The 27,186-nt window shown below is 36.1% G+C and overlaps 2 protein-coding genes across 6 annotated transcripts in view; one reads left to right on the plus strand and one right to left on the minus strand.

Annotated features, from left to right (window-relative positions):
- The window catches only part of ctp (cut up), a 130,120-nt gene extending 109,739 nt beyond the window's left edge, over positions 1–20,381 (minus strand). The window contains exon 1 of the mRNA XM_067781052.1: positions 20,311–20,381. The gene's annotated coding sequence lies outside the window, so the exon portion shown is untranslated. The remainder of the gene's footprint in view (positions 1–20,310) is intronic.
- The window catches only part of Pp2C1 (protein phosphatase 2C), a 36,093-nt gene extending 10,321 nt beyond the window's left edge, over positions 1–25,772 (plus strand). For all 5 annotated transcript variants that reach the window (XM_067781041.1, XM_067781042.1, XM_067781040.1 and 2 more), the window contains exons 3-5: positions 15,274–15,552; positions 15,625–15,793; positions 16,264–25,772. In XM_067781041.1, coding sequence (XP_067637142.1) covers positions 15,274–15,552; positions 15,625–15,793; positions 16,264–19,618 — 3,803 coding nt within the window. In that variant the 3' untranslated portion in view covers positions 19,619–25,772. The remainder of the gene's footprint in view (positions 1–15,273; positions 15,553–15,624; positions 15,794–16,263) is intronic.
- The last annotated feature ends 1,414 nt before the right edge of the window (positions 25,773–27,186 follow it).

A 27,186-nucleotide genomic window follows, 5' to 3' on the forward strand; every position in this document is an offset into this window, starting at 1 on the left:
AAAATTACGAAAAATGAAAAAAATGCCATAATTCTATACCAAATACGAAAAAAGGGATGAAACATGGTAACTGGATTGGTTTGTTGACGCAAAATATAAATTTGGAAAAATCTTTGTAAAATGGGTGTGACACCTACCATATTAAGTAGAAGAAAATGAAAAAGTTCTACAAGGCGAAATCAACAGCCCTTGGAATCTTGGCAGGAATACTGTTAGTGGTATTGCATATATAAATAAATTAGCAGTACCCGACAGATGATTTTCTGGATCACCTGGTCCACATTTTGGTGGATATCACGAGAACGCCTTCACATATACATCTAAGGGCCACTCGCTTTTAAAACCCTCATTAATACCTTTAATTTGATATCCATATCGTACAAAAACATACCAGAGTCACCCCTGTCCCACCCTAATGGCGATATCTCGAAAAGGCGTCCACCTATAGAACTAATGCCCCCTCTCTCTTAAAATGCTAGTAACACCTTTCGTTTGATACCCATATCGTACAAACATTCTAGAGTAACCCCTGGCCCACCCTAATGGCGATATCTCGAAAAGGCGTCCACCTATAGACCTAGTGTCCACTCCCTCTTAAAATGCTCAGTAACACCTTTCGTTTGATACCCATATCGTACAAACATTCTAGAGTCACCCCTGGCCCACCCTAATGGCAATATCTCGAAAAGGCGTCCACCTATACACCTAATGCCCACTCCCTCTTAAAATGCTCAGTAACAGCTTTCGTTTGATACCCATATCGTACAAACATTCTAGAGTCACACCTGGCCCACCCTAATGGCGATATTTCGAAAAGGCATCCACCTATAGAACTAAGGATTACTCCCTTTTAAAATACTCATTACCACCTTTCATTTGATACCCATATCGTACAAACACATTCTAGAGTCACCCTGGCCCACCCTAATGGCGATATCTCGAAAAGGCGTCCACCTATAGACCTAATGTCCACTCCCTCTTAAAATGCTCAGTAACACCTTTCGTTTGATACCCATATCCTACAAACATTCTAGAGTCACCCCTGGCCCACCCTAATGGCGATACCTCGAAAAGGCGTCCACCTATAGACCTAATGTACACTCCCTTGTAAAATGCTCAGTAACACCTTTCGTTTGATACCCATATCGTACAAACATTCTAGAGTCACCCCTGTCCCACCCTAATGGCGATATCTCGAAAAGGCGTCCACCTATAGACCTAGTGCCCACTCCCTCTTAAAATGCTCAGTAACACCTTTCGTTTGATACCCATATCGTACAAACATTCTAGAGTCACACCTGGCCCACCCTAATGGCGATATCTCGAAAAGGCGTCCACCTATAGAACTAAGGATTACTCCCTTTTAAAATACTCATTACCACCTTTCATTTGATACCCATATCGTACAAACACATTCTAGAGTCCACCTGGCCCACCCTAATGGCGATATCTCGAAAAGGCGTCCACCTATAGACCTAGTGCCCACTCCCTCTTAAAATGCTCAGTAACACCTTTCGTTTGATACCCATACCGTACAAACATTCTAGAGTCACCCTTGGTCCAGCTTTATGGCGACATCTCGAAAAGGCGTCCACCTATAGAACTAAGGATTACTCCCTTTTAAAATACTCATTACCACCTTTCGTTTGATACCCATATCGTACAAACACATTCTAGAGTCACCCTGGCCCACCCTAATGGCGATATCTCGAAAAGGCGTCCACCTATATACCTAATGCCCACTCCCTCTTAAAATGCTCAGTAACACCTTTCGTTTGATACCCATATCGTACAAACATTCTAGAGTCACCCTTGGTCCACCTTTATGGCGATATCTCGAAAAGGCGTCCACCTATAGAACTAAGGATTACTCCCTTTTAAAATACTCCTTACCACCTTTCATTTGATACCCATATCGTACAAACACATTCTAGAGTCACCCCTGGCCCACCCTAATGGCGATATCTCGAAAAGGCGTCCACCTATAGGCCTAATGCCCACTCCCTCTTAAAATGCTCAGTAACACCTTTCGTTTGATACCCATATCGTACAAACATTCTAGAGTCACCCCTGGCCCACCCTAATGGCGATATCTCGAAAGGGCGTCCACCTATAGACCTAATGCCCACTCCCTCTTAAAATGCTCAGTAACACCTTTCGTTTGATGCACATATCGTACAAACACATTCTAGAGTCACCCCTGGCCCACCCTAATGACGATATCTCGAAAAGGCGTCCACCTATAGACCTCATGCCCACTCCCTCTTAAAATGCTCAGTAACACCTTTCGTTTGATACCCATACCGTACAAACATTCTAGAGTCACCCCTGGCCCACCCGAATGGCGATATCTCGAAAAGGCGTCCACCTATAGACCTAATGCCCACTCCCTCTTAAAATGCTCAGTAACACCTTTCATTTGATTCCCATATCGTACAAACACATTCTAGAGACACCCCTGGTCCACCTTTATGGCGATATCTCGAAACGGCGTCCACCTATGGAACTAAGGATCACTCCTTTTCAAAATACTCATTAACAGCTTTCATTTGATACCCATATCGTACAAACACATTATAGAATCACCCCTGGTCCACCTTAATGGGGACATCTCGAAAAGGCGTCCACCGATAGACCTAAGGCCCACTCCCTCTTAAAATGCTCAGTAACACCTTTCATTTGATACCCATATCGTACAAACAAATTCTAGAGTCAGCCCTGGTCTACCTTTATGGCGATATCCCTAAATGGCGTTCATCCATAGAACTATGGCCTATTCTCTCTTAAAATACTCTTTAATACCTTTCATTTGATACACATGTTATACAACCACATTCCAGGCTTACCCCAGATTGATTTTCCTTATTTTGTCTCCATAGCTCTCAACTGAGTATGTTATGTTCGGTTACACCCGAACTTAGCCTTCCTTACTTGTTTCTTTTTAGTTCGTTTTATTAAGAAGTAATAGAAGCTTTTTCTTAGAAAAGCCTTTTTCTTAAATTTAATTTAAATATGATTTTTTTTAAATTTTTAGTAGGGTAAAATATTGTTTAAATTAGTTATATAATCTTTACATAGTTATTTGTAACGTTTCTCATCCTATCCATTTCTTTTAATGCATCAATATTACAAGGTTTCTTCGAAGTCAACTTTGAACAGTCAAGTTCTTCTATTCGAGTGTTAACTAACTTAAAATCATATTTTATTGTGAGTTTGCCTATGTCGCGTTCAGTTTACAACTACTCATTGTAGATCTCTACTCTGTTCCATCGACAAAAATCTGTAAAACAAAATCAAGTGCGCAGAAAAGTATGCAACAAAAAGTATGCAACATTTAGCGATAACAGCCTAACTTCTACGTTTGTTGCATACACAAACAAAGCGAAGTTACCTGCGTTCTTGAGGACTTATGTTTTTATTCCCTTGTGAATACAAATCTTTACCGATAACTATGTTATCGATTAATTTATCGAATTCTCGCAAAGTAATATTGCATCGGAGTTATACATGTATGTATGTATGTATGTATTAGAGGTTTACGCCGATCACTTTATCGGCGGCGGTGGCGTAGGCTCTATTATATACCGGCGGCGGCGGCGTAGGCGGTCTTTCGAATTGGTACTGCTACGTCTGCTGAAAAGAAATAGAGATAAATATAATAGTCACACTTTTGCCTGTATATCTCGTGCAAAGCGTAGTTTCACCTAGGGTTAACTCCTAATAATCGTCGCGAACACAATTTCTTTAAATCATTTGTCGCTCCTTGGCGGTCACGCATAAAGGCGACTTAGAGTTGCTATTAATGGTCTATTAATACTCATGACTCTCGTGGCGTTTTTTCGGCTGTATTTAAGAGCTACAATTCCCGATGTGCGAACAGTAGGAATCCCTACCACCAGTCGCTACCACACCTCCTGAGCCTCACACCATATGCCAGTACAGAAGCTATATGACTGCGACTTCGAACTCATACCTTCGTCGACGTCACTTTCCTAGAAGCTCTAGGTGTAGCTCCGAAGACTTTCCAACGGATGCTTTTGTCGCGCTATGCTGCCGAGCTACACAAGAGAAACACCTTGAAACGTTAGGGAGTGACTATTCGGCCAAGGATGCCGCCCTCGAAATCATAAGCAGTCTAAGTGGATGTCATTGCGTCATGGGTGAAAATCGTATAATCCTCGGCGCATCTACATAATTAAAACTTTACAAGGACCCTGGATAAAATTTTTAAAATGTAGACCAAAGATTGCAGACGTTTGTGTTCACAACATTGATTTCAATAGTCTTCGTTAAATCAAATTTAGAATGAAAGTTGACGGATTTTAAGTTGAATGTTGTTAACTACTGTTTTCCGGCCTTACGATAAAGGAGCTCATTATGGATGACAGCGTAGCTTCAGTTTTCGGACAAGTTCGAATGTCCACTACGTTAGGGTAGTATCACACACGGTCATTAGTTCCACTGTCTTGGGAAAGCTTTTGCTTCACCACTTTGAGTGTTCTTGCGAAGGACAAAGCCTCACCTGGTATATATATGTGCCTACGTATTCACATTTGTAAAAGGAGCCGTAACGTGTAGGTGATATTTAAACTTGGTTTATAGGCTATAATCAATGTGATTCACTCCAAGGGACTAGTTTTGGATAGGGCCGCCAACTTTAGGAAATATCAAACCGCTACAGACGCTATTGTATAGTTTCGCAAATAATTAACATATGTTTGAATGCAATACTTAGTGATTTTTCAAACCGTTCTCATAAGTACATATATCCTCAACTTAAGTATGAGGTAAGAATAATTTCAAAGAAGTGTTTATGCCCTAGAACCTACTAAAGGATTTTGCGTCACTGATTTCGCTTATTCTAGAGGACAATTTAAAAACATGTTCGCCTTGGGTAATTTTATTTGAATTAATTGTTCATTAATGCAAAGTGAGCATATAAATTTATTATATAACTTTTCATTTAGTGTTTTGTTTTAATAACTTGCTGAATTGGGTGATGCAAAGTCCGTGTTAAGCTAACATCGAAAGCGCCTGTTATTTTAAATAACTTTTGAATAGTCATAAAGAGTTAAATTTCGCAATTAGTTTCTTATAACTGGCAGTGATGCGCATCCGTTGATACCACTTTTGACCATATCCGACCAATTTTTGACATAAACAATAAATGGCCTAAACAGTCTTAAACGAGTAGAAAATATAGTAACGCGCCGGACGCCGCGCCACCGCGCCGATATTTTTAACATTCGGCGGCGGCGTGCGAAAAACGACCAAAATCGGTGGCGGCGGCGGCGTTTATCGGCGGCGTTTATCGGCGGCGTTTATCGGCGGCGTATATCTCTAGTATGTATTTAATTGAAAATTTGTTCCTAGCACAACAAATTTGACAAATTATTTAACAGTGCTAGTCATGAATAGCATGAGCTATAAAAATTGAACATTTATAATAATAATAAATTAGATTAATCAAATTAAATTAAATATAACGGACAATAGTGAAATATTTATGTATGTAAATGTAAATCTTAAAACTAAAGAAAAGTAGTAAATAAATATTAAAAGACAGCAGTAGTGATGATAACCTTTGGCTGGTTATAGATTGAATAGTATTTAACAAATAAAGAAAGAAGACACAGAGAAAGGACTTAGAAATGAACATTTTAACAACAACAATTTGAGATCCAGTTTAAGAGTCGTTAAAAAATGATGTTAGCTCTTTTCTGAAGTGCAGAGCATTACTTAAGAGTCGAATACTTGTAGGTAGCGAGTTCCAAAGACGTATTGCAGTAACAAAGAATTGGCGCTCAGAGGTTAGCGAGCGGTATCTGATGTGCTTAAGAAGAAGCACCAATCTTGATGATTGCAGAAAAATAAGCTTACGATATAGATAGTCAGGTTCCTTCGTGTGTATCAATTTTTGGAGGAAGGACAGTGTTTTGACTTTTAAAAGATTTTCGAAAGAAATGTTTAGCAACCTTTCAGCATGTTGAGATACATGTGTGCAAAATTTCAGCTCAATCGGACACCGGGAAGTGTATCAAATTTAACTTGCAAGATTTGATTACAGATAACAGCCAACTGAAAGTAAATAAAAGCTTATAAAAATGTACTTATGTTTGTTGGTTTCTTTGCATTTTCTTTTGTTAGTCTATTTTTTTGTGTTAATTTTAATTAAAAAATTTTTTTTTGTATTTTGTTTAAATTTATTAGTACTTGGGCGACCGATCTTTGCTCGGCAATTTTCGATAATGCCGCATAACATACTTTGTTCAACATGTCATCATTAATCAAACTCTCCTTTTTTATATGTACATATATTATATATTTTTACTTACCAATATTTGATTTGCTTAAAAATAGATTTCAAAAACATATCAAACACTAACCGCAAAATGAACTGGAATGAAAAATTTGAAATAGGTAATTCCAGCCTGTAGTATAAGGGATTGTTATGACAATTAGTGAAATCGAGAACTAAGTTATTTAGGTCGAGTGTCTTCACGCGCCGATTATTAATTTCAAAAACTTGTTTCGTTATATACTATGAAAGTTTCACAATTTTATTACATTCCAAAAACTTGTAAATTTCACGAATGACAACTATCAGTTATGACAACTATCACTTAGTTTAATTAAAAGTCAACTTACTTCCCTAAGCGCCATCGGTTGGTAAGTAGTTAAATGGTTAGATGTCGTTTTCAAATTGAACATATGCCTCTAGTGTTCAACGGTAGCAAATTACCATGGTGAGATATCTTTTTGCTATGGTGAAAAATCTTTCTAATAGTAATCTGTGAGAGATTGCAATTATTCATTTCATATTTGCCAAAAATATGAATTTAAATATAGAATTTTCCAAGGTGCCTTGATATTGCATTTCAATTTTATTAGCGTGTGTGAAATTAAGAAAATTAAGTCGAATCATGTGTAAGATTTTTTACGAAGATTTTTAACTTTAATGTTCTCCTTTAAAGCTTTAATAGAATACGAATAAATAGAGTACTATTTCGTCTAACTACCCCAACCCTAAATGGCCACTCTACTCAAAACTGTCCCTATTGTAATGCGGAGTATGTATGTATGTATGTATGTATAGGTAGCAACCCTACTCAAAAATGTCCCTATTGTAATGCGGAGTGCAATAACTTTCGTTTGATATCCATATCGGCATATCATGCATTTTTTTTTTTATTTCGAAAAGGTGGTAGCCCTAAATGGCAACCCTACTCAAAAATGTCCCTATTGTAATGCGGAGTGAAAACCCTTTCGTTTGATACCCATATCGGCATATCTCATGCAATTTTTTTTTAATTTCGAATAGGTGGCAACCCTAAATGGCAACCCTACTCAAAAATGTACGTATAGTAATACGGAGTGAAATATCTTTCGTTTGATACCCATATCGGCATATCTCTTAAACATTTTTTTTTAATGATGTATATTGGAACGATTTTCGGTCATCCCTTGTCAAATTTGGTTTTGAGACAAACCGGTTTCGGCGTTGTGCCATCATCAGTGTCGATTTTCGTTCTGATCTGTTGTGTCATTTGTCCTGTATTTATAGTTCGTAGGTATATGAGCAGGTATTGTCAAATTGATGCTTGTGTATATTTAGTTATGTGTATGTGCTGTGTGTTCGTTCAGAACCGAGGGTGGTTTACTAATCGATTTGTGTGGCTGACTGGGTTAGGTAGAAATCTGTGATTTTAGTCGTTTGACCTTCTTTGTCGGTTTTTTGTTTTGGTGTGTTAATTTTTTTGTGTTTATTTGTTGTTGTGCGTTTGTCTGTTGTACCTGTGTGATTAAGTTGTTTCCTGTAAACAAGTTTTAAAGGCTCGAATATTGTGTCAGAAATGGTGTTTATCTGTTCGTTTATTATTCTACCGTCGAATGTTTTCTGTTTGTAGATTTCCATGTTTTCGAGTACGTTGAGACGTCGGCCCTTTTCTTGTATGTGAAGAACCCTAACTGTTTTATTGATGTTTGCTGGGGAACATTCATTCTCGACCATGTGATTCGCGAAGTTAGACTCGGGTATAATATTTGGATTCCGTATTTTTTTGTTGTAATCTCTAATATGTTCTCTGAACCTCGTTCTTATTTGCCGTCCTGTTTGTCCTATGTAACTATGCTGGCATCCGCAGGTAAGCTTGTATACGCCGTGGCTGCTAAACGGATCCTCTGAGTTAATGTTAGTTCTTAGTTTTCGCCCTAGATTGTTCGATGTTTTGAATGCTGTGTTAATGTTGTATTTTTTAAAGAAATTTGCCAATTTATATGTTGCTTTTCCAGTATATGTCATAGTAGTCCAGCTATTATTTTCTTTTTCATTATTTCTTTTTGCTTCTCCATTTGTCCTTCTGAGCTTATCTACTAGTGCTTTTTTATATCCGTTGTTTGCAGCGATATTATATATGACCTCAAGTTCTCTCTTATATGCCTCTTTTGTAAGAGGTGTTCTTTCAAGTCTATGTACCAAGTGCCTTAATGCTGCATTTTTATGATGTTGAGGGTGATTTGAGGTATTGTGTATTATTGTGTCTGTGGCCGTTGACTTTCTATATATGTTATAGTTAAATCTTTTGGCTTCTTTATCAATATTTATCGTGAGGTCTAGATAGTTGATTCCTCCGTCTTTTTCGGTTTCCATTGTAAATTTTATATTGCCGTGCTGTTTGTTGAGGTACTCCAGTACGAGCTCTTCGTTATTAGTAGTTAAAACGCATATTATGTCATCCACGTATCTAGCATAAAATGACACGCCTAATTTGGACTTCAGCTCCTGTATGTACTTTTCTTCCAGATTTTGCATGAACACTTCCATAAGAATTGCTGATGTGGGGCTTCCCATTCCAAGACCGTTTGTTTGTCTATATATTTTATTGTTGAATTTAAAATAGTTTTGACGTAAAGTGGTTCTTAGCGTATTTGTGATTTGCATACTTTTCACTTTGTTTTTTGTGTTATGAACTATTGTTGAGCTAACTATGTCCAAAGTCTCCGATAGTGGTATAGATCTTTTATGTCAAAAGATACCAATTTGCTGTTTCTTGTTAGCTCTACGGTCTCGAGTCTCTCTATTAGTTCTGTTGTGTTAGTTATTGCATATTCGTTCCTTAGCTCCAGAGTGTCTATCAATATCGTTTTTAAATATTTGGACAGTTTGTAACATGGTGCCGATTTAAAATTAATGATGGGCCTCATTGGCGTGTCCGGCTTGTGGATTTTTGGTAGCGCAACCAGTGGAGGAGCCGAAGGGTTCATTTGGACCAATCTATGTGCCATGTTAGAATCTACTATATTTGTTGCATTTTTTATAGCAACTTTGATTTGTTTTTGGTATTCATCTGTGGGATCCTCTCTCATTCTACGACATTTCATTTCCTCTATGAGATCCTCGGTTTTGGATATATATTGCTCTTTTTCGATTAGCACAGTGGTGTTTCCTTTGTCCGCTTTCGTTGTGACAATATTGTTTTTCCTTAGTTTATGCCGTAGATTCTTTATTGTTTTCTCCTCTGTATTCGGTTTTTGTCCTTCCTGTTCTTTCACCTCCTTTCTTATGATTTCCCTGCACATGTGTCTTGCGTGCTCCTGTTCTTCCTGTGGTATCAATGATATTGCGATCTCCGCATCTACAATCGCTTGCTCTGTTCTTCTTACTGTATTCTGGTCCATGATATTGTGCTTCAGGCCCTTTTCGAGAAGTTGTGCCTCTTCCTTGGTAATGGCCACTGTTGTGAGGTTAACGAACTTGTCATGAAACTGGTGAGTGTTTTGGTTTTGGTTACCCTCTCGTCGTCCTGCCAGCTTGTCCAATTTTCGGTTCAGCGACCTGTATTTTTGTTGTAGTTCCTGATCGACCTCTGTCTTAATGCGGTCGAAGCATTCCATTAATACAGTCGTAGGTAGTTGTTCTGCCAATCTTAAATGGATAGATAATAACTCGGCATTTATCTCATCCTTCTTCGAGTATAAGCTTTCCAATTCATATTTTAAAAAATCCTTTTCCGCTTTTTTAACTGTTTTCCTGCTAGATTTGGTATTTGCCTTTATTGTTATTTTTGCGAATTTCGGAGTAACATTCAATTCCAGGCATTGTTTGTTGAACCAAATGCTCGCCTTTGCTTTATATATTTTCAGTAGGCGTCGCTTGTAAATTGTTAGTAGTCCGTTCGCGTTCAAGTTAAAAGCCTGACAAGCAATAACTGACTTATCTTGTTTGGTTGATTTTCCGACAGGGTGGACAAATGATGTATATTGGAACGATTTTCCGTCATCCCTTGTCAAATTTGGTTTTGAGACAAACCGGTTTCGGCGTTGTGCCATCATCAGTGTCGATTTTCGTTCTGATCTGTTGTTGTCATTTGTCCTGTATTTATAGTTCGTAGGTATATGAGCAGGTATTGTCAAATTGATGCTTGTGTATATTTAGTTATGTGTATGTGCTGTGTGTTCGTTCAGAACCGAGGGTGGTTTACTAATCGATTAGTGTGGCTGACTGGGTTAGGTAGAAATCTGTGATTTTAGTCGTTTGACCTTCTTTGTCGGTTTTTTGTTTTGGTGTGTTAATTTTTTTGTGTTTATTTGTTGTTGTGCGTTTGTCTGTTGTACCTGTGTGATTAAGTTGTTTCCTGTAAATTGGACAAGCTGGCAGGACGACGAGAGGGTAACCAAAACCAAAACACTCACCAGTTTCATGACAAGTTCGTTAACCTCACAACAGTGGCCATTACCAAGGAAGAGGCACAACTTCTCGAAAAGGGCCTGAAGCACAATATCATGGACCAGAATACAGTAAGAAGAACAGAGCAAGCGATTGTAGATGCGGAGATCGCAATATCATTGATACCACAGGAAGAACAGGAGCACGCAAGACACATGTGCAGGGAAATCATAAGAAAGGAGGTGAAAGAACAGGAAGGACAAAAACCGAATACAGAGGAGAAAACAATAAAGAATCTACGGCATAAACTAAGGAAAAACAATATTGTCACAACGAAAGCGGACAAAGGAAACACCACTGTGCTAATCGAAAAAGAGCAATATATATCCAAAACCGAGGATCTCATAGAGGAAATGAAATGTCGTAGAATGAGAGAGGATCCCACAGATGAATACCAAAAACAAATCAAAGTTGCTATAAAAAATGCAACAAATATAGTAGATTCTAACATGGCACATAGATTGGTCCAAATGAACCCTTCGGCTCCTCCACTGGTTGCGCTACCAAAAATCCACAAGCCGGACACGCCAATGAGGCCCATCATTAATTTTAAATCGGCACCATGTTACAAACTGTCCAAATATTTAAAAACGATATTGATAGACACTCTGGAGCTAAGGAACGAATATGCAATAACTAACACAACAGAACTAATAGAGAGACTCGAGACCGTAGAGCTAACAAGAAACAGCAAATTGGTATCTTTTGACATAAAAGATCTATACCCATCTATACCACTATCGGAGACTTTGGACATAGTTAGCTCAACAATAGTTCATAACACAAAAAACAAAGTGAAAAGTATGCAAATCACAAATACGCTAAGAACCACTTTACGTCAAAACTATTTTAAATTCAACAATAAAATATATAGACAAACAAACGGTCTTGGAATGGGAAGCCCCACATCAGCAATTCTTATGGAAGTGTTCATGCAAAATCTGGAAGAAAAGTACATACAGGAGCTGAAGTCCAAATTAGGCGTGTCATTTTATGCTAGATACGTGGATGACATAATATGCGTTTTAACTACTAATAACGAAGAGCTCGTACTGGAGTACCTCAACAAACAGCACGGCAATATAAAATTTACAATGGAAACCGAAAAAGACGGAGGAATCAACTATCTAGACCTCACGATAAATATTGATAAAGAAGCCAAAAGATTTAACTATAACATATATAGAAAGTCAACGGCCACAGACACAATAATACACAATACCTCAAATCACCCTCAACATCATAAAAATGCAGCATTAAGGCACTTGGTACATAGACTTGAAAGAACACCTCTTACAAAAGAGGCATATAAGAGAGAACTTGAGGTCATATATAATATCGCTGCAAACAACGGATATAAAAAAGCACTAGTAGATAAGCTCAGAAGGACAAATGGAGAAGCAAAAAGAAATAATGAAAAAGAAAATAATAGCTGGACTACTATGACATATACTGGAAAAGCAACATATAAATTGGCAAATTTCTTTAAAAAATACAACATTAACACAGCATTCAAAACATCGAACAATCTAGGGCGAAAACTAAGAACTAACATTAACTCAGAGGATCCGTTTAGCAGCCACGGCGTATACAAGCTTACCTGCGGATGCCAGCATAGTTACATAGGACAAACAGGACGGCAAATAAGAACGAGGTTCAGAGAACAATTAGAGATTACAACAAAAAAATACGGAATCCAAATATTATACCCGAGTCTAACTTCGCGAATCACATGGTCGAGAATGAATGTTCCCCAGCAAACATCAATAAAACAGTTAGGGTTCTTCACATACAAGAAAAGGGCCGACGTCTCAACGTACTCGAAAACATGGAAATCTACTAACAGAAAACATTCGACGGTAGAATAATAAACGAACAGATAAACACCATTTCTGACACAATATTCGAGCCTTTAAAACTTGTTTACAGGAAACAACTTAATCACACAGGTACAACAGACAAACGCACAACAACAAATAAACACAAAAAAATTAACACACCAAAACAAAAAACCGACAAAGAAGGTCAAACGACTAAAATCACAGATTTCTACCTAACCCAGTCAGCCACACAAATCGATTAGTAAACCACCCTCGGTTCTGAACGAACACACAGCACATACACATAACTAAATATACACAAGCATCAATTTGACAATACCTGCTCATATACCTACGAACTATAAATACAGGACAAATGACAACAACAGATCAGAACGAAAATCGACACTGATGATGGCACAACGCCGAAACCGGTTTGTCTCAAAACCAAATTTGACAAGGGATGACGGAAAATCGTTCCAATATACATCATTTGTCCACCCTGTCGGAAAATCAACCAAACAAGATAAGTCATTTTTTTTTAACCTTGTGAAACATTCTGAGTGACAACACCTAGGTAGAAAGTCGTAGAAGGTGATACATTATCTCTTTGCCAAATTTCATTTAAATCGGTTGAGCCGTTCCCGAGATCGTTCGGTTATACAAACATACAAATATACGAATATACAAATATACAAGAATCGCTCGTTTAAAGTTATAATTTTTGCTTTGTTGTCTATTCCTAATAGTTTATTGCGATTTTTAAAATGATTTACTAAACATTACTTCAATTTCATGCCACAACACTTTCGTGGCAATCACATATATATATATATATATATATATATATATATATAGTTTTAATATTTGTTAGTCACACATCTCAAGTCTGCGGTATATATTCGATAATTAAATTTACATCCAGTCGAATGCATGCGTTGCATATTTATTTCAACAAAATAACGAAAACTTTCTACTCACTTAATCGCGCTATTGTCGTTTAGACAAAGATTTTAAAAATAGTTATCCTTTTTGGTTCAGGAATGTAGTCACTCACCCATACCTAGTGATAGAACGATACGAATACTGAGTGAGTAGTATCGATACTTTTCCAAAAATACTCGAATATTTCGTACTTGATGCTTTTTTTTCAAGTACTGAGTAAAATATCGATACTTTTCCTCGATACTTGACTATGTGCCGATGGTCTACATGTTTAAGATCAACAAAATTGAGTCCATTAACACCACAATTTGAGCATAAACTGAGATCGTGGACGACGCCGTAAAAGCTCCGCATTTAACTTAAACCGACTTTGATTGATACTGGTGGAATGGCAGACGATTTCTGCATATGGTGGTAAAAGAAAAGTTTGTGTTTGTTGTGCAGAATCACTAACTCCAACAAAATTATGAAAAGCTGCTTTTCTCCTTCTACTATGAAATTTTGGTGGATGGAATTAGCAGCTTTTACAGCATCGTCGACGATATATTGATATTCGAAAATGGTCAACGTCAGACATATCCACGTCTACTTTCAAAAATGGGAAAATCGCGATAACCTCCGAAGGGATTTTAGGCCGAGCTTCTCTTCCAAATTGCGTCAGGCTCCTTTTAATTTTTTCTACAAACTTGCGGGATGGACATACATGTTTTCGCCGACTTCGAACGGCATCTACAAGGCAGATGAATTTTCACTGGGAAGCTTTTCATGGGAGAAATACACTTGTAGTGCTAGCCAAACCACTGCCATTTAGGAACACTTTTTTCTAACTGAAAATTTAGATGTTTTTAAAGACCATAAATCGATCAAAATTCGTTTAAATCGTTTAATGTTCGTGACGTTTCTTTTTAAATATATCCTTGAAATATATGTAAGAGCACACAAATGGGTATATAATGTTCAGTTTCATCTAAACTTAAACTTCCTTACTGGCTTTTTATTAAATTCAAACCATACGATCTCATTTAAAAAAAAAAACTCTCTTAACTTTTCGTAAAAATTAAAGAAATTTCTTCACTTTTGGCAAAAATTCCGAAGTACTCACTTAGATCGAGTACCAGCATCGATACTTTGATCTGAGTATTTTATACGAGTACCGGTATCGATACTTTTTCTAAAAGTTCTATCTCTACCCATACCCATGGCCGTAATACCCCACATGGTGGTGTTAATTGCTTTGATTTGTGTTATTCACCTAGACTACATATGTATATGTAGATATGTTGAAATACATTTTGAACCTTTGCAATCGTGCTGCAATTTTCATATTGCCCTCATACGAATTTGCAAAACATTTGTTCTCATTATTTGTCACTTTCTCTCATACCACTTCATTGATTTCGAGATTTTTTCTCTGGATTTCATTCTTGTTATTGTTTTTTTTTTTTTACTTTTGATTACGCTATGCAGCTGATAAAACCACTTGCACCTTGTTGTTTGCTTATGAAGAGGAACGCAGATGTAAACAATAAAGGTAAAAACAACCACTTCAATGTGAAGGAATGCCGCAGTTGGTGGCCAATTTTTTCGTAAATGGATAAGGTGTGTTGATAGGTGACGATAATTTTTGTTATTTGCCGCTTTTGTTTTGATTAGGTATTCTTGATGTGAAGTGGGCGCATAGTTGGGTGTTATTTGAAATATTTAACTAGTTAGAACATTTCTAAGTACATACTTGTTTGAATGTTCTTTTTTACTGTAAATATTATATCTTTTTATTTGCAGAAAATTGGCCAAAAACAGGAAATGGCCTGCTAAGTACAGCGGGCACCACCGCCACCATTGCCTTTATACGTCGTGAAAAGATTTATATTGGACATGTTGGTGATTCTGGCATTGTATTGGGCTATCAGAATGAGGATGAGAAATTTTGGCGTGCCAAACAATTAACGGTGGATCATAAGCCTGAATCAGTCGAGGAACGTGCGCGTATACAACGCTCCGGTGGCAAAGTTGTGGTTAAATCCGGTGTACCCCGCGTTGTATGGAATCGGCCGCGCAATGGTGAGTGAACATGTGTAAAATTGCATCAAAATATATATTAAAACTTGTAAATTTTTTTCGCTCTTCCAACAGCTGGCCATCGTGGACCAATACGTTGCAATACGCCTGTGGATGAAGTGCCATTCTTGGCTGTGGCACGTAGTTTAGGTGATCTTTGGAGTTATAATTCCATGCGTAATGTATTTGTTGTTAGTCCAGATCCAGATGTGCAAGTTATTAAAATTAATCCAAGGACATTCAAGTGAGTTATTAATTGGTATTTACAAAAAATGAAGCTGATTAAAAATAACTCTGATTTTGGTATATAATTTTTTTTCAAAGTTAGTTACGGTTTAAAAAATATGTTTAGAGCGCTTTTAGATGAGTCGAATTACTGGTAAATTATTTAACGCTGAACCACTATTTGCTTTATAAGGCCTTGGGGAGTGTTTTCGATGTCGAGGGTCCTTTCCGGGTATAGATCGGTACGTTCCGGTAACAAGCACCACTAAGGTACTAGCCTGACCCCAAAAATCTTCGGGGTGTTAAGGGTTTAAAAATTAATCGGTCTTAAAAAGGTTTAAATATGTACTAATTGTTACTATTTAATTAAATTCTGACAAGTGAGACGATTGTTAGAAGTCCACTTTCGGCTTCATTCTTTGATTTTTTGATTGATTAATAAATATTCGTGCCTGTACTCACCCCTTGACCATTTATTCATATATTCAGATGCCTCATATTCGGCACTGATGGCCTATGGAATGTAGTCACACCACAAGAAGCAGTCGACACTGTTTACGAGAGAGAATGTATCAATGAACGTTTACAAGCATATGCAAGCACTGAAGGTGCAAATATGGAATGGACAAATCCGAGCAAAGGTTTAGTGGAGCGTGCTTTAAAAACATGGTCTGCTAAGAAAATGCGTGCCGATAATACGTCTGTTGTCACAGTTATACTCTATCCACCTTGTAGTGAGGCAGCTACAGGAACAGCATGTAGCAATCATGCTACCACAAATATGCATCCATATAATGATAGCTTACCGTACGGCAATTATGGCTATGAATATACAGAAATGTGCGCAGAAATGCACGCAGCACACGATTGCTATGGTATTTCCTATGAGGAAATTGCTGAAAAGCATCAAATGCCAGATGCATTCCGCGATTTCGATTACTACCTAGATGAAGAGTTAGTGATTGCATCATTGCAAGCACAACAACAACATGAAGATAATTGTGGTGGCGAGAACACCAAATATCATAATGGTGATGTAACATATTGGAATAATTGGAGTTGGGAGGAGCGTCCAACGGAATGCGCAGCAGGCGATTATAATCATCATACATCTACATCAAGTGATGTTAGCATTTGCAGTAAGGTTATATCAAATGATGGGGATGGTAGTGTTGTAAATAACTGTGCAAGTGTTATGCCAAATGTTGGTGATGAAAATGCAGTCGATGGCGCACCGACATCGTTAAGTTATGCGTATTATCACAACAGCGGTAGCAGCTGCAGCTCTAACAACACCACATCGAATTCTAATGCGTCGAGTGATGTAAGCAATGAATTAGGTAGTGGAGGAAATGCAAGTTTTATGACATTTGCTGAATCATACCATTCATTTTTGAATGAACAAATGTCACATGATAGCACAAATAGTTCTAATTCCAATTCAAATTGCCAAATAATAAGTGGTACGAACGAGATTTTACAAGAGCAACACTTATACCAACAACAATGCATGTCTGAAGAAGAAGGTTATTCTTTAACGAAATTGGAAACACGACGCGAACAGCAACGCTGCAATGGTGGTGTACAAACATTTAAAATATTTCAAACGCATGACACCAGTGGTGCCAGTTATGTGCCACAACGGCCTCAAAATGATAATCATCACAAGCACAGCCAATCTTCACAACAGGCGCAGAGTCACAATGAAAGCGTGCAAAGTCATACTCCGTCCGAGCCGCAACTAACACAACAAGAGGCGCGGGAGTTGGAAGAGGCGCTCACTTGGGAACCCGGCTGTGCGCCATTAGGTACAATCAATCGTTTTATCGACTATACAGCTGATCATCAACAGCCACTCGAATTGAGCTCCCTCTTACAGCAAGAGCGTGAAGAAGAGCAACGAGTGGCATATGAGCGACGGCTAGAAATGCAGCGCCAGTTAGCACATGCAAATGAACCCACTACGAATGCGTTTGAGGAGGCGACGAAGTTGGATCACAAAAGTAATTCTGAATTGGATGATGCTGAACAGCAGCAGCAGAAGGTGTTGCAAACAACAGCTTTAGAAGAGAGCGTTGAAGAGGCTTTAGTGGAAGAGTATATAGAAGAAGAGTCTGATAGTGTCGATCAACAACAAGCTGCGAGCGCTAACACAGCGCAAACAGTTAAAGACACAAGCGTACAAATCAATGAGGTATCATCAAGCTATGACGAGCAAAGTGATGCGGTAACTACAAATGCGCAAAAGGAGTCTTCAGCGCAAGTTATTGAAAAAATCGAAAAGATTGAAATATTGCAACCAAAAGTTGACGCGCCGAAGTGGGAGCGCGTGGGAAGACATCCACTGGTGCTACACAAATCACCGCCACTTTCACATTACCGCAAAAGCAAAGCTACTTCAGCGTTATCAAGCGCTCCCTCAGGTACAATTTCAACAGCAATGAGCAGTAAGGAAAAACCCAAAGTTACAACATTTGATTTCACTTCGCGTACACCCAAAGTATGCCCTGGACGAACTTCGCTTAAGCGCTCACAGACACAATTCCCAAATATTCCTAATGAAAATGCGCGTTTTATTGAAACGCAATCATCGCATGAAATGAGCAAACGAAGACGCTATGAAGGCTACAGCGAATATGTCTTGAGTGCGGTTAGCAGCACAAGCAACAATCACCACAACCACAACAACAAAAGCCAATCGTCAAATGCTCACTCCAATAATTGTGGCAGCAGCAACAGCAGAATTACAACAAATACAAATTGTCGCAATCGCCGCTGTAATAGCGCAACTATAATGGCACATGCCAGCAGCAGTAGCGGTAGTTGCGGTGCTGTTTCAGTTTTTGAGAAACGACAATTACGCAGCAACAGCGGCAATGTTGATTATTCTAAACGCACTCTACGTACACGCAACTCGCTCACCAAAGACTTGAAAGCAAAAGCATCGCTCACTACAACAATGCGGCGCGTTACAACACAATTTTTGCATGAGACTGCTGTTAGTTTGATGCAAAACAACTCGGCTTTAGCTCAACAGCGGGCACAACGCAGCAGTGAAGCGAATCAAAACAGCCGAATGAATAGAAATAACAACGCGCATAGTGCATGCAACAGCTCCAGTGGCGGAGGCACTACTTCACGTAGGGCGCGAGCGGAGAAATTATTAACTACGGCAAATGCAGATAATTTGGAAGCTGCTTTTTCGCATGTGATCAATTTGCGTTCACGTAAAGTTTCACATTTAGCAGTGGCTGCAGCAGCGGCGGTAGCTGCCGCAGCATCAAATCACGCACAATCGACAACACGACGTACAAAAGGCAGCTTAGGTGGCGGTGGTGGGAGTACACTTGTATCCTCATCAACAGCATTAATTCGACGCGAACGACACAATTTACGGAGTCTAAGTACGCGCAATGCTGCCAGCACAAGTCTGATGTGCGGTGTCAATAGTCAACGTGGCGAATACAGCAATTATGGCAAGGCGACACGTAGCGGCACTGGCATATGCGCATATACCTTGCCATCAGCGTCAGCTTCAGCACCTAGCAATAAAGTGCTTAGTCGAGCAGCTGGTGTGACAACAGCTTCACGTCTGCGCGCACATGCGCTACTTATGACAAAGCAAGTGGTCGGTAGTGGTGATGCCGGTAATGGTAGTTGTGGTCTTAGCGTCAATACACCAACGAATAGTTTGATTATGTGCGGCGGTACCACAGTGCCGCTTACACAACCGCCAACATCGTATGGCAAACGTACAACTGCTCTACGTAGTGGAAGTGGTGGTAGCGTAACAACAATGATGTTAACGCGTAGTGGGCGCAATGGCAAAAGACTGAGTCGTTAAAGTGCGTTATGGGACAGAAGGTTTCTCTGTGTGGAATGTTTAAGTGTTTTGCACACACAAGTGCAAGCGCCAGCTGCGCGCAATGAATTTAATAGTACAAAGACGCCTAGAAACATGCTAACATTTGCTGTTTTTTATATGAATGTGTTTGCACATGAAATTTTGGAATGTTTTAAACTAAAAAAGTAACATTGCCAGTAAATATATATAATATAATGTATAATATGTACATGAATGCAATAGCAACACCTGCAACGGCGAAATGTCATTGCAGACAAAGTACACTTGACTTTGTAGAACAAACAATTCAGTACGAGTTCGCAAATATTAAGTCTTTTTGTTGGTTTCCTCTGTATAGAAAAAAATTTAATAATAACACCGAAAATATAATATTCATTGACTTTAAATTTTATTTTTATTTTAATGGTATTAGTCTGTGCGATGATTATTAGGTATTATGTAATAATAAATATTTTTTAAGTAAGACTACGTTAATTTGTCGTCAAAAAAAAAAAAAATCAAAAAAGAAGCAGCAAAATGTGGCATTGACAAAGCAGCAAGGGAAATGCAAAGAAATGAATGCACTTTAGCTGCATTCAAAAAAAAATATTAATTATATTAAAAAAAAAATAAAACAACAATAATAAAATTGATTAAAATAAAAAAATATTCAATAAATAAAAAGGGCTTACGAAAAGTAAATTTAGTATGCGTTCCTCATTGCAGTTTGATTTCCACTTATGTATGTAAAGCGATAGTATTGTATTTTTAGCATAGCTGTAATTAAAAAAAAGAAGAAAAAAGTCAGATTTAAATTTAATGAAATTAATATTAAGTATTATTATTGGTACTACATAGTTAAAATCGTAAAAAGATGCTATTAGTTTATAAGAATTAGCTGTAAGCGTTTTAGCATTGTAATCTAGTATCTGCCGTAGAACATAAAAACATACATAACCACAAGGTCTGGCTGATAAGTGTGATCTAAAGCATAAATAATTCAACGTTATGTTGAAGGAAAGCTTTAGAAGAAAATTCAAATCAAATTAAAAGTATATAAAATTAAAATGTGTTTAAAAATAATTTAAAAATAGAAAAAAAATGAACAAATAAACAAAATATAAAACCAAAAATAAATAAAACACGAAAAAATAAAATACAACTTAAATAAAAGCAATTTTAAAAATTTACTAAAAAAATGTGCCATCAACCCGGCAACTCTTGCTTTGTGAAGAAATTAGTAGGTTCATTGTTTCTTGAAAAATTGTATATTTCCAAAGGCAAACAAATAAAAAATTAAACATTTATTTAAATGATTGAAAATTCAATATTCATTGACTAGTGTGAATTTAATAAATTGTTCCTCTCATTTTCCATTTATAACCATTAAATCAATTTTTTTGGCGATATTTATTACCTATTGTTGATTTTCTAAGCTGATATGAGTTCTTTATTGACCGACTGGCCCAACCTAAGCTATAGATTGTTGTCGTATTCGATTATTATCGGTTGTATAAATTTGTATTTGTTATTATTTGAGTTTTTATCGATGCTTAGCAATACTTAAGAAATGTTTATAAAATTTTACGTTCTAGCTAGTTTTAAAATGTTCTATTAAATTTGAATTGTTTTTTATGAATATCAACAGTTTAGATCACTTTCGTAAATGAAGATAGAACTATTCTATTCTAAAGGATTTTTTTTGTAAAAAGAGACATTTTTTTAAATCTATATCCAATAAATTTTGCGTTGGTCCGATGAATTATTTTAGAAAAGAAACCGAAGGTGGTTCAGCGCCGAAAGCAGATTGCCAAGCGATTAAAGAAAATCGTTAAAAAATAACCCTGACAAAAGTATCGAAATTAAAAAAAAAAATCTGTTTTTGTCACAGGAACAAAGCACAACTAAAAAAACCAACATAGCAAAAAGAAATATTTCAGAAATATAAAATACGAGCCGGACCCTTGCGCATCTTGCGCAACAAATATAAAAGCCTCATATTAAATATCAACAGAAATCAGTTGTTCTATCAATCAAACATCTATAAATTACATGCGCTTGTGCCTGCATCTGGCGAATGCTATCAACTGCCGGTAATGCAATGTTAGCTGTAATCAAATATTCACAATAGTGCCCTAGTACAAATAGATTTCTTTGTGTGATCACAATCGTTTCTTTTTACGAAATAATTTTAATTACATATATGTGGCTAAACAAAAGCACTACGACTAATGATGCCCAAAGCTCGCTAATAACACGAATCCCCGTCTATACAACCAAAACTTGATTTATAGATTTGGATTCCAAATAAGAGCGAAAAAGGGACCTGTACATAAAAACAAAAACAAAAACTAAAAAAAAAATAATTAAAAAAAATTTTTAAGTTAAACGGTTTTATTGAAAACAATACTTACATGAAGTAATAATAATACTAAAAGCTAGAAAATAATTAGGTAGGTCCTAGGTACTAGTCAAATATGGACCAAATCGGACCACAAATACGATATTTTTGAATATCACGATCCTTGCGCCGCCTAACGGCGATTTTTTATAGGTCTCTTTCTATTCTTGTATGTATTATGTGTTCCAAATATGAGCCAAATCGGACTACAAATAAGATATTTTTGAATATCTCGATTTTTTTTCATGGGTCGCATTCTATTCATGTATGTAGTATGTGTACCAAATGGGACCACAAATACGATTTTTAAAAATATTTCGATCCATGCGCCACCTATCGGAGTTTTTCTTATTATTGCATAGTCATCGGCCAGCCAGCCAGCCAGCCTGTCAAGTCAAGCTACATAAAACCGTTTAAAAAACAAACAAATTTAGCTTGGGTTGGGTCGATGTGTATGGATGAAAGTTAACCGATATCGCGCCATCGATTTTTCGATAAGATTTGGGCTCAGGAAAAAAAGTTCCACTACGCATACCCAAAAAAATAATTTTTGAGCCTGCGAAAAAAAGTAGATTTTTGGACCAAAATTCTTCTAAATCTCCATAAAAGAATTTTTTCTTCAAAAAACTGCATTTACCAATTTTGCATTTGCCAATTGACACGAAAAAAATACATAAAAAATGATTTGGAGCCTTGAAAAAAAAAAAAAATATGAAAAAAATACATTTTTATGCGTAAAAACATTAAAATAATAAATTTAAAAAATAATAATTTTAATGAGGCATAAGGAATTACAGTACTGTTGAATAAAAAAAAAATCATAATCAAAACAGTTACGCAATCTGCATACTTATCAGCCGAATCTCGTTTATGTATGTTGAAAAAAAAAAAACAAAAAACAAAAACAAAGTCGTAAGCAAACTATTGACACATTTTCACCGTTGTTATAGTTATTACTAAGTTTTTATTATAATTGTTTTTGATTATACTAAATTTACATACAATTTTAAGTAAAATCTGTGCATACATAGTATAAATAAATACATATGTATAAACAACAAGAACAAGCGGCTTAGTTGTATGAAAATAATTAGAAAAGCAACTTAGATTATAGAAATAGTTTAGCCATTAGATGAGTAATTAATTAAATAAGAATTTTTATGACAAGTTGTTTTTTTTTTTTTGTTGCGTTATATTTTATTTATAAATGAAAACCTTAAATATAAATTTATTATTTTGTATTCTTTGAAAAATTATTATTTTTTCATTAAAAATGTTTAAATTTTATTTGCCAGTACTTGTTTTAGTTGGAAACAATTTTTTCTTTCTCCTTTTTTGGAAAAAAAACAAAAAAAATTAAAAATAAACAGCTACAGCTTTTTCCGTTCTTTTGTCGCGTTGCTTAATATTTCCCCAAGAAACAAACACAATTTACAATTTTTAAAAAAGAATTGAACAAAGTTCTAAAAAGGCAGATTTTACAAATTTTTAAATATTAATAAAACTTAACTTACAAAATCCTATAAATATATATTTTTTTAATAATCAATTTAAATCCAGTTTATTTTTATTATTCCTGTTTGGTTCTGAAAAAGTAATTGATTTTGTACCTACTAATTATAAATTTGCCTGCCATCAAGCCAATTTTCTCTGTAATACAAAAAAAAAAAAAAATCAAGAGCACAATATTTCAAAAATATTATTGCATTGATTGCTCATTATATATACAAATACGTATGCAAAGCACAGCAAAATTTTAAAAATTTTAAATGATTTCAAACGGCAACCAGAACAAATACATTATTTTTTCAGAATTAAACAAGTAAAAAATAGTTTTAAAAAATATTAAAAAAAATATAAAAACCCATATATACATACTTCTATGTTAGCAGTAAGAGCCTAGTACAGACGAGACAAATATATTTACTTTTAACGGAAAATTAAAAATGTTTTCACACATACACAAACATGCATAAAACAGTACTAGCATGTTTTAAAAATGTTTAAGCACCCCAGCGGGTTAGGGGGTCAGAATATACCCGCGGTAGGTATGCCTGTCTTAAGAGGCGACCCAATTGTCAACCTCACCTATCTGCGGCGAATCCTGTTTCATTAACAGACGAGGCTCTGGCGACCCTAAGTTCCTGCTGGAACTTGGGGTTGGGGAGGGAGGGGATGGCCTGAAGGTTTAATGTGGCCACATAAATCGCTCCCGAGATGGTCGGGATAGCACCTTAATGGTGCTGTGGTACCGGAGCGTACCGGATCTGTATCCGGCAAAGGACCATCACATCGATAACACTCCCCAAAGCCTTCGGGGAGCAACCTTATCGCTGCAACAACAACAACAACAACAACAACAGCATGTTTTAAATTGTTATATTGTTGTTGGAGTGTTTTACCATTGGGAAGATACGCTACTTACTGTAAATATAGAAGTATTGTATGTACGAAAAAACTTATAAAAACCAAATATATACATTTTTTAATTTATAAAATATTTTCAATATTAATATATTCAAAAATTGTTAAAAAACTGTCAAATTTTGTTTGAAAAAAACTGTTAAATTTTGTTTGGAAAAGTTTGTAAATTTTTTTTGGAAAAATTTGTAAATTTTTGCTTGGAAGAATTTGTAAATTTTTTTGTTTTTTTTTTATTAGAAAAAAATTTTAAATTTTGTTTGGAAACATTTGTAAATTTTTGTTTGAAAAACGATATTGTTTTTTCACAAACAATTTCCTAATATCTTAAAAAAAAAAAATGTTTAAATTTCTTTTAAAACAAATTTGTAAATTTTTGCCTGAATAAATTTGAATATTTTTATTTGTTACCCTAATTTTTTTACAAAAATTTTAAAATTTTGTCCGTTTCCAACCTAACAAAAGAAATTATAAATGCATATTTATCGATATTCCAAAACCTAAAAAATATTACCTGATTTTTTATAATTAGTAAACAATAATTATCGTGAGTTAAAAATTGTATAATTCGATAGTTAAATTCTAAAATTTTTTTTAATAAGTTTTATTTTTTTGGTTGAAAAATAAGTAAAATATTTGCATTTAATGCTTCGGAATCGTGTTTTGCTTCAAACATTTTGCTGCTAAAAAAAAAAAAATACTAAAAAGTAAAAAAAAAAAAGAAAAACTAAAAATAAAAGAAATATCCAAGTAGCAAAGATTAGCAGTTCTTTTTGTTTTTACTTTGTAATTATAATTTAAATTTATAATAAGAAACTTTATGATCACCACACTATATAATTTTCACCACACTTGTATTATACTATAGTTAAATCTTGTTTTTATTTTATTAATTTATTAGCTCTTATATAATAATTAGTTGTAACCTTTGTAATTTTTAAATATTTTTTAGTTGTAGCTATATCCCTAATAATCTTGGATTTTAATTGTGTGTACATTTGGTGTATTCGTGAATTTTTAATGAGCTATAGTCGTCTTTCACAATAATTTGTTTTTATTATATTATCATGCTTTATTATGACAGGAATTAATTCTTATCAGTTTTGCTGTCATAATAAAGCATGATAATTTGATTAAAACAAATTATTGTGAAAGGCGTTTATAACGCATTAAAAATTCACGAATTCATCCCTAATATGTATTTATAAAATTGTATGTAAAAGAATACATACAAGCATACATTTTGCTATTTATAAGAATCGTTAAAAAATGTCTAAATAAACATCAATAAATACATATATTTTTTATGAATTACATGTAATTAATCAAAAATCTCTCTTCTACTTCCACCATATGAAACGATTTTTCGTTTGAGTGGGTAAGTTCATAACTTTCTATAGAATTATACAGTTACTTGATCCGGAGGAAACTTGGATTCAGAAAAGAGCAGCATTCGCATGCTTTATACCATACGAAGCTCCTACAGGAAGAGTGCTTGGAACTTAGGTTGCCCAAGTAGTATTGATGATGCCATGGAACTCGTCAAAATCGGCTGTTTGGTTATAAGGATGTAGAGCGAAAATAGAAGAAAGTCACGCAGTTAACTTCGAAATAGTGCTAATCGGATGCAGAGCGGAACAGTTCGCACTCGTAGCAACAACGCTTATGAATTTAAATGTTTAGTAAGAATACCACCCTTCCCTATTCTAATAGAGAAAGAGGCAAAACTTGCATTAAGAATTTAAAATATCTCTGGGCTAAAGAGCGGAAACATGACTGGGCATATGAAAGCAGTTAGAAAATTCATAGGAAACCCCGTATTGCAACTACATGATGCATGACCGCTATGCTCAGAATCTCGCGGAATTTTGAGGTGTCCATTGTGATCAGAACACTTTGGGAAAGAGGGAATCCATATACTGACCCTGACTCAGAGGTCTGGTTCACGGATGGATCAATGGCGAATAAACGGGAGATGGCATCTAAAAACAGAACTTCAAGAAATCGATATCAACGGGATGCTACTCCACTACTCTTTAGGTAGAAATCCATGCGCTAGAGAATGTCTACGAAGAGGCTTATCCGCAAGGAGTATCCTCATTATGTCAGACAGCCAGGCAGCCTTACGTGCCTTGCAGTCTTACACAATTACTTCCAAGCTAGTGGACTAATGCATCGAAGTCCTAAATGATTTGGGAGCCAAAAATAAGGTATTTTTAGGATGGGCTCTCGGGCACCAAGAACATGAAAGTAATGAGGCAGACTACCTAGCCAAGCACGGTGCTTTAATAGCAATCTATAGTCCAAAGTCCCTTTGTTTACTTACAAAAGAACGCACTTGGCGGAAACCATAAGTAACTGGGAAAGCAGTTCAGACAACACTGGATTGAATACTCAGGGTAAAGGCAGGCCAAATTGTTTATGCTTCCAGCAGCAAGAGTAATAGCCAAACGCATTAATCTATGTAGAGTGGGCCTACGAACTCTCACTGGGTAAAATAAAAATAAATGTAAGGCGCGATAAACCGGAGCCGGAGAGATTTTAGAGCGAGCTTCTCTTCCAATTTGCGTCGTGCTTCTTTAAATTTTTCCTACAAATTGGCGGTACGGGACCTATTTGTTTTATGCCGACTCCGAACGGCATTTGCAAGGCAGATGAGTTTTCACTAAGAAGCTTTTCATGGCACAACTACACTCGGAGTGCTTGCCAAACACTGCCGGGGGTCGACTCCGCTTAGCAAAATTTT

The sequence above is a fragment of the Eurosta solidaginis genome, chromosome 4 (assembly GCF_040869045.1).
Source record: "Eurosta solidaginis isolate ZX-2024a chromosome 4, ASM4086904v1, whole genome shotgun sequence".
Classification (NCBI taxonomy): Eukaryota; Metazoa; Arthropoda; class Insecta; order Diptera; family Tephritidae; genus Eurosta; species Eurosta solidaginis.